The following is an 11,703-nucleotide window of genomic DNA, read 5'->3' as shown; positions in this document are numbered from 1 at the left end:
GTGCCTATGAAGTGAGAGAAGGAGAGCTTATTGAACGGCGGGTTTCGAGGTGCGGCCCTCTCTTTCTGTGACATAAATAGGGAGGCGTGACTAAATCCCCAAATTTCATCCTCTTTCCGACATTCCGCAAAATGTGAACACTCCCAATCGCGAGCTAGGGCAAAGGTGCGGCTTTTCCTTCTCATCCTCCTCCTTCCTCGGTTGTTTTCTTCCTTTGACTTAATTATTTGATTATAATCGCAATTTTGTATCCGTTTTACTCGCTGCTTTCTCTTTAGATTCTTAATGTGTATCATATTAACTCGTTTTGTTTTTGTTTTTGTGGGGGTTTAGCGATGATTTTCGAATTTTCTCCGCACAATTTTGTTTATTAGGTTTCTGTTTGGTTGCTTGATAGTCGTCAAGTTTTAACGGGTTTTTTAGTGGCAGCCCTGGCGTTGATCGTCACTTGTTTAACTTTTTTTGGTCCAGAATCGGTGATATTTGGGGATGACTTGGGGTTTTTTATTTTGTTATTTGGTGCCTATTGGATTACCAATTGGAGCCGATGCTCCTTTTGATGTGGGTTTTGCAAATTTCATGTTTTTGTAGTACTGAGAAAGAGCTCCAAGTTTTGTTTTTGCCAAGGTTAATGGTTTTCTTTTTCTCGTGTTCTTTTGCCTAGGTTTATCTCTCTTTACTTTTAGTGCTGGGCCTTTCAAATATTGGGGTTTATTGTTGTCTAGGAACATGTCAAATGGAACAATAACAAAACAAAAGAATAGTGAAAAAAGAGAGAAGATTAATGAATTGGTCTCTAAAGTTGGAACCAGTGGGAGAGCTAACAATTGGATGTGCACAATGTGTCATTTTTACTGATAGTTATGCCGTCATTCACATTTTAGTATTTCATCTAATTGACATGATGCAGTATATCAGCATCAACTTGAGGCAAAGGTGTTTTAAATAGGCATTTATCTTTGGAACCACCATGGTAATAATGTCAATAAGCAAAATAACTAACTTGATCAAAGGCTCACCTTCATTAGTCAAAAAAGAAAAAAGGTCAGAGGTAAGTAGAATGAAGAGTGAGTGATTGCGTATAGGCTATAAACCAATCAGACTACAGAAAGAAGGTGATGATGCAAATGAAGAGCTTGGAGGACACCCCTATAAACATAAGTTAAAAGTGCTGTATGCTTTGGGAGCAGCATCTAGATGTCTATAGTTAAAATCATAAAATGTTGTTTTGCTTCTTATTGAATCCATTATTGTTGTTTATAATGCATGTTGCTGCACATATTCTGTGGGTGCTTCCTTTAACACTCGCTAAATCAAGGGCTGTGGCAGTGATTAGTTTTTTTTTTCTTTTGTGTCTAACCCTTATGTTGCTAATGATTGTTAATGTTTTGATAACTATGTAGTTATAGTTGGCTGTGTTCAGCTCGGGTAACTCTTTTGTTTCATTGGAAATATGTTAAAAATTTTGTAGTTTTGATGCAGGTAGTTTTTGCCGTTCACCTGCTAGTGGCTGAATTCTCGGGAGGCTTGTTGGAGCTATGAGTTTATCTTGTGTCTGGAATCTCTTGTGTCAAAATGCCTGGCCTACCCTTGGTGGTTCGTGAAACAACGTATATTCCTTTCTTTGTAGTCGCTACTTTCTTTCAATTGGAGTTATCTCATGCTTTCACTGTGATATTATTTGAGACTTTATTGTGGTTTCCGCTTTATTAAACAATTTTAATTGTCAATGGCTTGATTAACTTACATCTATTACCCACTTAGTGTGGATCGCCTTCATTTTTTATTTTTTATTTTTTTGCTTTTTTTCTCTTTACACTGCACTTTTTATTGCATTTATTGTTCCTCATCCACAATAGCAAATGTAAAGAGCTCCTTGATATGCTTATCAACTCACGTGGTTCTTTATGTCATTAACTACCCTTAGTATAGCACATTTTTTGGGACTAATCCAACATAGCTTAGGGAAAAAAAGAACATAAATAAAAGGTTTAACAACAGGAAGAAAAGAATAAGGTGGATGGGCCTTCAGCATAACCTAAGTCAATGCTGCAGAAAGCATATGGTAACATTACACTGATGGCCCAAAGCGGGATTGTGAAAACTTAGATTACTATACACTGATCTATGATCTATTGAAAATCAAAGAAAATTGGCAGAAAACACAGTAAATAATTGTAAATAATCAATCCAACGTTTGAACCCTTCTAAAAGCCTCTATAACTAGTATTTTTAGGAAAAGAAACCCCAAGTCTAATGTAGGCCTGAGATAGATTCAGTGTCCAAATTAAATCCAAATATCAAAATGGATCCAGAGGAGTCCTCTGTTAGTCCATGTCAATATTTGTCAGTGTTATCTTTGTGGTTTTTCTTTATTATTGTTTTATTCTTGTGATATTTTCAAATTTGCTCTTGATGTTACCAAGGTGGCTTGTTTGTAATTATTTCTTAATGTAATTGTAATTTGTTTACCCTCATTTGGGCAGCCAATGTACAATAGAATTTTATGGTTCAGCTCCTCACTAGTGATGAAGCACTAGGGTTCAAGACTTCCTCAACACAGCTCCTCACTAGTGGCATGCTTGTAATTATTTCTTAATGTAATTGTAATTTGTTTAGCCTCATTTGGGCAGCCAATGTACAATAGAATTTTATGGTTCAGCTCCTCACTAGTGATGAAGCACTAGGGTTCAAGACTTCCTCAACACAGCTCCTCACTAGTGGCATGCTTGTAATTTTTTCTTACTGTAATTGTAATTCGTTTAGCCTCATTTGGGCAGCCAATATATAATATAATTTTATGGTTCATCTCCTCACTAGTGATGAAGCATTGGGATCCAAGACTTCTCAACACAACTGCTATTCCTCTCCTTCTTCATGTCAATGATTGATACCATTAACTTGCATGGTATCAGACCCAGTGGGATGACCTGGCCGGACTGCAGTATCAAACACACCTGTTGAAGTTTAACTGTGCTGAAACAAAAGAGGCACTGTCAGCCTTTCCCTCCTTCTAATCTTCTCTTTATTGTTCTCCTTCTCAATCTTTCTTCTTCTTTCATACCCTTCACAATCTTTCTTCTTTTTTATTTTGCTAATCCTTTTCCATCTTCTTTTTACCTCTTTTTTACCTGAGTTGCTTCTGTCATCCCTCGTTCTTCTACTTTTTCCCAGTCTTGTTTTGATTGCATTTCAGTTTCTTAACTTGTTCTAAATCTGTCTTGACTGTGCTTCCTATTCTTACCTATCTTAGTTCTCTTTCACAGAGTTTCTTTCTTATATATCATTTCACACCTACTTTAAAGTCTGAGTTTTCTTTATTTCTTATCACAGATTTGGAAAGTCTTTATTAAGTTTTTCTTGCGGGTTTCATATCCAATTTCAAAGAATATCTATTTTGGGCTGATATTGATTGCATTGGTGTTTGTGCCCCCGTATAGTGCAGAATCATATAGCTATTAACTACTATGACTTCCATGCTGCTTTTATTCTCAGGTTTGTCTTCGTAAAAAATAAAAAGAAGGGTAGACAGAGTAGCTACTTTTAAAACCAGCCCTTCTAGTTTCTTTAAGATCTGCCTTTTCCTTCCTTGAATCAAAGGACAAAATCCTCTTCTTCTAGATTTTCTTCTTTGGTTTCTGTTGTTCCTAACACAACCATGCCAAACATGTCTTTTCTGAAGGTTCCCATCAAACTTGCTGTATATACTGTGAAAAGGCATTGCGATTCCATACATTAGGCACATAATACACCACAGGCATGTTGGTGGCTCTTGATCACCCACTGGAACACATTGTGAAGGAGGAAGGTGATGGAGCCAACAAGAGGAATATGTCGGTTCCTAGACCCCTTTATGAATATTAGCTGACCAAGGATGTGAAATGAAATAAGCAAAACTACAATAGATGGCCACTAGGGGTACAAGAAATCACCAACACACAGTGGTCACTAATGGACCAAATACACTCTTGCAAAGGAGATACACAATCACACTTCACAAGAGAGCCAAAAGTAAAAAATATGATTGTGTTAATTCACAAAATGCTTAGAGAAGCATACATTACAATAGAGAGAATGACCCTATTTGTAGAGTCAAGCAACAACAAAGGGAGGCAGTCCAACTAGCTCTTGGACTTTCTCCAACAGTCATAAATATGACTGTTGGGAACAGTCAGTCCAACAACTAGTTGGACTGCCCCAACAGTCTTAAATATGACTGTTGGGAACAATCCATGTGAAAAGATCAGGTGCCATCACATAGCACAATTTTTTGTGCCTTCCGAACATGATCATCCTCCATCTTGAGGGTAGGGCCTGTTAGGTGTGGGGACCATGACTTGATCGAGGGCAATCAGGTGTCTAAGGCACAAAAAATGTGCCATGTGATGGTACCTGACCTGGACACAGCAGTCCACACTCCAACAACTAGTTGGAATGCCCCAACTGTCATATTGATTGAAAAACTGTTGCAGTGGAGGAATTGGCCGTGAAACACCAGTCGACTGAAACGTGAAGACTGATCCTTCCAGATCGTGTGATGCACAGATTTAGAGAAGAGACCCCCACCGACAATCGGTAAGGCTGGTCTTGCTTTTATTGCAAAGGTAATTTAAGATGAACAAGTAGCAACGAATCGAATGACAAACTGAAATAAAATAATGCAAAGGAAAAAAAAAACAAGGAATAGGAAAAAAGAAAAGCTGCTGATAAAAAAAAAAACAAATACGGCTGCTGCTAATGTTGAATATTCTCTGTCCTGCGCACAAAACCCTAGAGGGGTTTTAAAGGCTTTTGGCTGGATCCGGGTATCGGGTCCGGTCCTGGACCCGATGCCGCTCTGGTGTGTTGCTGGATCTGGAGCTGTCCGTTCCATACTCTCTAGGCTCATGATCTGGAATTGGACCCGCTGCTTGGGTCCGATCCCCAGAGTGTAGATCCGGTCCCCGGCGTGGGTCACGTTGTATGGATCCGGGTCCATTCCTGCTCTGCATCATTCTCCCCTGGTTGGGAAAAGTCGGCTCTAACGACTTGTTATCTCCACAATAAGCAAGTAGATCAAACACAGTATATATAGGAGAATGGTGCCAATCTTCGGGCAGTTCAAGGAGGTAAGATCGGTCTAACAGGCCCGCGATCTGGGAAAACCCGACCTCCTTGGTGGGAAGAAGAACTATCTTATGCCCCTTAAAGACAAATATGTACGTGTTCCTATGGCCATCATGGGTGGTCTTACGGTCAAACTGCCAAGGGCGTCCCAGTAGGATGTGACACGCATTCATAGGGGCTACATCACACCACAGTTCATCGTGGTAATGCTCTCCCATGAAGAACCGGACCAGACACCTCAAGGTGATAGGTACTTCGTTCCCTTTCTTGAACCATGCCATCTTATAAGGTTGTGACAGTTTTTTCGTTTTTAGGTTCAAGGTGGACACAACACTTTCGAACACCATATTCTCGCACGCCCCGGTATCAATAATAACATCACACGCCCGCCCCTCACAGTTGCATCGGGTTCTAAAAATATTATTACGCAACCAGTTTGTCGGTGCTGACTCTCGGGATGTAGTCAAAACATGACGAATGGTTAACAAATTTTCGATGCTACCATCGAACTCTACGACTTTCATCCCATCATCTCCTTCAACAGGCGACTCACCCTCGCTCTCACTATCAGACGCAGACTCAATAACTCACTCGGCTTACCCTTGGATCTGGTGTGGTACGTGGGTCCAGACTGATCGAGTTTGCTAGGGTCGACTCCTGGGGTGGACTTTGAGTCTTCTTTCCTAGGGGAGCTCGCTCCCCTGGTTGAGAAACTCGACTTGGGTTGACTGGACTGATCACTACGGGATGTCCTATGTTCTTGCCTCCTTTTCAGTTTCTCCTCCACATTCATGGCATAACTACTTGCCTGATCCAATGACTCGACTGTGATGCAATTGAAGTCGTCAGAAATAGCAGGACGTAGACCGGAAATATACCTCGTGACCTGCTGGCGGGCGGTCTCTTCGATCTGCACTCATAGGGAAAGACGATGGAACTCAACGGTGTAATCCACCACAGTATTGGTGCCTTGACGCAGGGTCAGGTACTCCTTGTAGGCTCTCTCGGCGTGATCTGACGGCACGAACTTAGATTGCATCAACCGCTGCATCTCTTCCCAAGTCTGTACGTGCCCTAATCCCTCTCGCTCCCTCGACCTCTGCAGCTCAACCCACCATGTCTGTGTTAGGCCTCTCAACCGGGTAGAGGCTAGGGAGACACGACGGTGCTCGACGACCTCGTGGTAGTCGAAGAAGAACTAGACGACATATGACCAATCGAAGAACTGCTCCCCATCGAACCGACCTGCGAACTCTAGAAGCTCCAACTTCACCCCGTACGTGAAGGGGCGCTCTGGTGCTCTCTGCTGACATGCCTCTACCATGCCTGCGGGGTACTCGTTCCAAAAATTTTCATCGTTCCACACTGCTCCATCATCCCGGTTTTGCTCGCCTGGCTGCTGGTGCTGTTGTACACTGACGACGTGTGGTCAGAGCTCAGGTCGCGCCGGTCCCTGCTGAATCTGCCTTGGTCTGGCTGTGCCGTGGGCGGGAGACAACTGTGGCCGATGTTGGGGCACCAGGATGACAGGAGGTCCAAGTTAAGGTGGATGGGTCTCGGGTTCTAGGTGGGTAGGAATGACATAATATGGGTTTGGGTTAGGATATTGGAGTTGGGTCGAATACGGTATTGGATTCTGGATCGGGGTTGGGTTGATGGGTTGGTTCGGGTTTGGGTACAGGGTCTGGTTGGTATATTGTTGGGTTGATTCGCTTGATGGGATGTGGATCGGGTCTATTCTTAAACTACTCGTCGGACCCAGATGTGGATAGGTTGGATCGAGTATTGAGTTGTGGGGATAAGAGGCTTGGTTTGAACTCGATCCGCGATCCATATGATTATGGGTTTGGTTTTGACCTGGCTCAAATCCAAACTGGAGCTCTGTCCGGGTCCGATACGAGTATGGTTCGACATTGGATCTATTTTGGGGCTCAAAAGTAATAGGTTGGACCTGGTTTGGGGCAGTCCCCGAACCGAACCCAACTGGGTAGGTCGGGTGAAGGGGTTCGAGACCCAAACCCGCTCCCTGAGACCCAACAGATGGTCCCAATGAACTGGGTCTGTGTCCTGTTGAGGTGAATAGTGCACCAGACCCTCTTGGGTTCGACCCAATCCCAAGAGGCCCACCTGCTCCCGCTCGCGGATATGCTGCCACGGGGCCTCCTCGCACGGGATCAGGAGGGCAGAGAGGATCCTTACCGGGTCGGGTTGATAAACTCAGGCCTGGAATAGGACCCAGCGTGATGCTGGGGTCCTGTAGACCCGACCCGATCTGCGACGCAGTCCCCGCATATCGCTGCCACGAGCCCAGGCCTGGGGCTGGACCCAACATGATGCTGGGGCCCTGCGGTCCTGGCCCAACCTGCGACACAGCCCTTACGAGTGGTGGAAACCACGGACCCAGGCCTGCGACAGGACCCGACGTGACGCTGGGGTCCTGCAGGCCCAGCCCTACCTGCGGCAACCCCCGTGACTCGAGGCAAGGGCAGTATTGCACCCCGCGACGTGGGGCTGCCCTGCCCTATTTTCCTGGTTCAGCTGGAGGGTACCAACCGCGTGTGACGCCGCTGCTGTCGAACCCGGGAGAGGGGGGGGGGAATGCTGGTTGCGGGACAACAACGCAGTCGGGCTGAAAAGGCGTCGGCTGGACTGCTTCCGCGCCTGCTACGACCTCCAACTCAACCCCCATCCTTTGCCGTGAGGTTGCACCTGGCTCCACCGACGACTCAAGGGCAGTGACTCGTCCTTCAACCCCATCAAGTCGCCGTGATATGCTTGCCACGTTCTGGCTGATACGCAACACGTTTTCCTGCATCTTCGTCATCATCTCCATCATCCACAGCATTGGGTCTGTGTTGCCAGCATCCTTTTGCTCGATTTTCGTCGCTGGATCGCTACTCACCTCTGAAACCATCTTGCTGACGAGGGGAAAGGCGCTGACTTTGATACCACTTTGATGCAGTGGAGGAATCGACCGTGAAACACCAGTCGACTGAAACGTGAAGACTGATCCTTCCAGATCGTGTGATGCACAGATTTAGAAAAGAGACCCCCACCAATAATCGGTAAGGCTGGTCTTGCTTTTATTGCAAAGGTAATTTAAGAGGAACAAGTAGCAACGAATCAAATGACAACGAATCAAATGACAAACTGAAATAAAATAATGCAAAGGAAAAAAAAACAAGGAATAGGAAAAAAGAAAAGCTGCTGATAAAAAAAACAAATACGACTGCTGCTAATGTTGAATATTCTCTACCCTGCGCATAAAACCCTAGAGGGGTTTTAAAGGGTTTTGGCTGGATCCGTGTATCGGGTCCGGTCCCGGACCCGATGCCGCTTCGGTGTGTTGCTGGATCTGGAGCTGTCCATCCAGTACTCTCTAGGCTCATGATCTGGAATTGGACCCGCTGCTTGGGTCCGATCCCCAGAGTGTAGATCCGGTCCCCGGCGTGGGTCACACGTTGTATGGATCCGGGTCCATTCATGCACTGTATTAAAAACAAAAAACAAAAAACAAAAAACAAAAAACAAAAAACAAAAAACAAAAAACAAAAAACAAAAAACAAAAAAAATAGCAAAATAAAAAATCCAAAAGAAACAAAATATCCTCTACTAGGTTGTCTCTATTACAATAGATAAAATGACCAAAATACCTCTGATATATATAATCATATTTTAACACTCTCCCTCAAAGTTGCGGTGAGATTACCAAAAGTTTGTTAAGGAAAAGAAAACATGGTAAATGAAGTGCTTTGGTGAAGAAATCTGCGATCTGAAATTCATATGGTAGATATGGCAAATCAATAGTCCCCTTAAAGTATTTTTCCCGAACGTAGTGGAAATCCATTTCGATGTGCTATGTTTGTTCATGAAATGTATGATTGCTGGATATATATGACACTTTTGTTATCATTCATAGTTTTGAAGGTTCCAAGACATCTACTCTCATATCTATAAGCAACGACCTCAGCCACACGATCTCGGTTGTTGTTGTAGCCATTGCCATGTATTCGGCTTCCGTGGAGGACAACAATATCTTATGTTACTTTTTACATCTCCAGGATATAAGGGAATCACCTAAGAACACACAAAAACCCGTTGAGTGTCGATTATTGAAATCTCCTCAATCAAAGTCAGTAAATGCAATAAGATTTAATGATAAAAAAAAGATAAGAATAACTCTTTAAATATAGTATTTTTAATGTATCAAACTATTTTCAATACAAGTCTTATGGACCAAAGTTGGTGCATGTTGAAATTGACTTGCAGTATGCACTACATGCACAATATCTAGTTTAGTGATAGACAAATACGTTAGTGATCCAATAAGTTGTTTATAAAGAGTTGGATCATCCAACAAGACTCCATCTTTAGCTCTCATTTTGGCGTTGATCACTTCTGGAGTATCAACATGTTTTTTATCTGTGATTCTTGAACGTGCAACTATATCAGTTGCAAACTTTATCTAAGATAAGATGTACCATCTTGGCTAATAAGCTACTTTAATACCTAAAAAATATCTCAAGAAACCAATGTCAATCATATAATTTTTTTTCTTAAGTATAAATTTAATTTCTTTAATTAATTTCTTATCATTCCCATTGATGATCATATCATCAACATACAAGAGCAAAATGAAGAGCGTATAACCTATAGATCTTACAAAAAGTACAATGTCATGTAATATGGTTTAAAACCAAGATCTAACATCTCTATTGAACCTATCATACCATGCTTTTAGGGGTTTGTTTAAGCCCATATAATGCTTTATGAAGGCGGAGAACCATACTTTTCTCAATACTTTGACCAGGGGGAGGATTCATACATGTTTCTTCGTTTAAGTTACCATTTAGAAAGACATTCTTAACATCTAATTGGTATATATGCTAATTTCTAATGGATGCTACAACAACTAGAGTCTTAACAATGGTCATATGAGCTATTGGGGCAAAGGTCTCATAATCTATACCGTATTTCTAGTTATAACCTTTCACAACTAACCTAACTTTGCATCTTTCTAGTGATCCATCACTCTTTGTTTTAATTTTAAAAACCCACCCTACATCCTATAGTCTTCTTTCTGTTAGGAGATGTTGAATTTTTCAAGTATTGGCTTTATGTAATGCCTCTAATTCTAAGTTCATACCATCGACCCACTTTTTTGTGACTTTGGCTTCCCTATATCTTGATGGCTCATGGCGTGAATGAATAGCTAAAAGACACATCCTATAATTGGGAGAAAATAATTCATAGGACACAAACCTAGTTGGGGCTCTAAAGGGATGTTGAGTTCTCTTAAAACTAGGTTCCTCTATTTCAAGTGTTTGACTATATTTATCAGGTGCACATGGATGCTCCCCATCATTTGGCCTTGTATAATGTAGAATTTCATGAGTAGGTTCTCTAACAACACTTTGATCATTGTGCAACTTTACATTCTCATAAACATCATCAACATGCTCACTAGAAGCATCAATTTCAACATTGTTATTTTGATTAGGCAATAAATCAAATCAGAAAGCATATTCAGATTCATCCTTAGATTCTTGAAGATTAAATCCTTTTTTGTTTTTAAGAAAAGTGACATTTCTAGAAACATAAAACTTATCATTCTTTAAGTCATAACATCGATAGCCTTTTTTATTATCGATATATTTAAGAAACACACATTCATAGCTTTGGGGGAGAGTTTGTCATATTTTTCAAGAAGAAGAAAACATTTTCATCCAAAAACCCTTAATCTTTCTAAATTTGGGTTAATTTTAAAAAGTTTTTCAATTGGAGATTTATTTTCTAAAATTTTTAGAAGGCGGTGAGAGTGGCATCGGCCCAATTTTGGAACTTTTGAAATAAGCAAGGTTCTAGTTGTTTCAATAATATGACAATGCTTTCTTTCAACAACTCTATTTTGTTGAGGGGTTCTATGACAAAAGGTTTGGTGTACAATGCCATGAGTTTTCAAAAAGTTTTGAAATTTATTTGAGAGGAATTTTCCTCCTAAATCAGAGTGAAAGGTTTTGATATTGGTCTTAAATCGGTCTTTTGATCAATGTAAATTCTTGTAATAGGTATCGCCCATTAGGGCCTTTTTTTATTTCCTTTTGTAATATATTATATTGTCAAGGGCATTTATGTTCTTGACAATATAACAACATTATAGCTGTTGGGGCTCCCCAACGGCTAGAAATCTAGCCATTGAGAGCTCCAACAACCATATTTTGGGGAGCTTCTCACTCCCCTTTTGCCTATAAATATGGCACTTAAACCCCTTGTAAATCAATGCATTTTGTGCTCAATAAAAATCTAATTTTTTATGTTGTGATTCTCTAAAGCCCCTAAGTGGCTATTGTGCCTTTTGCCCGTATGTGTGGGTTTGTATTTGCTTCTTGTTTGAGGAGTGTGGAAAGTTCTGGATTTCACTACACTATGAAGAAGAAATGATCGTACTTTCTCAAATTTTAGTTTAAGACCATACAAGAAAGAGAGAAGGTTTTCTTGTTTAAGTTGTTTTTGTCTTATTTCTAGTGTCGATCCTTCCCACTTGGGTTCAAGCATGGCTAGTTCATCCCATATAGGAGATAAGAAACCATAGTAGCC

At 41.4% G+C, this 11,703-nt stretch overlaps 1 protein-coding gene across 2 annotated transcripts in view; it reads left to right on the top strand.

Annotated features, from left to right (window-relative positions):
- Positions 1-11,703, top strand: part of LOC149819486 (polycomb group protein EMF2B-like) — a 63,888-nt gene continuing 52,185 nt past the window's right edge. For both annotated transcript variants that reach the window (XM_089984916.1, XM_089984915.1), the window contains exons 1-2: positions 1-165; positions 1,483-1,610. In XM_089984916.1, coding sequence (XP_089841042.1) covers positions 1,576-1,610 — 35 coding nt within the window. In that variant the 5' untranslated portion in view covers positions 1-165; positions 1,483-1,575. The remainder of the gene's footprint in view (positions 166-1,482; positions 1,611-11,703) is intronic.

Source organism: Nuphar pumila, chromosome 13, assembly GCF_984573655.1.
Source record: "Nuphar pumila chromosome 13, dmNupPumi1.hap1.1, whole genome shotgun sequence".
Taxonomy (NCBI): Eukaryota; Viridiplantae; Streptophyta; class Magnoliopsida; order Nymphaeales; family Nymphaeaceae; genus Nuphar; species Nuphar pumila.
This window is presented reverse-complemented; position numbering and strand designations above follow the sequence as displayed.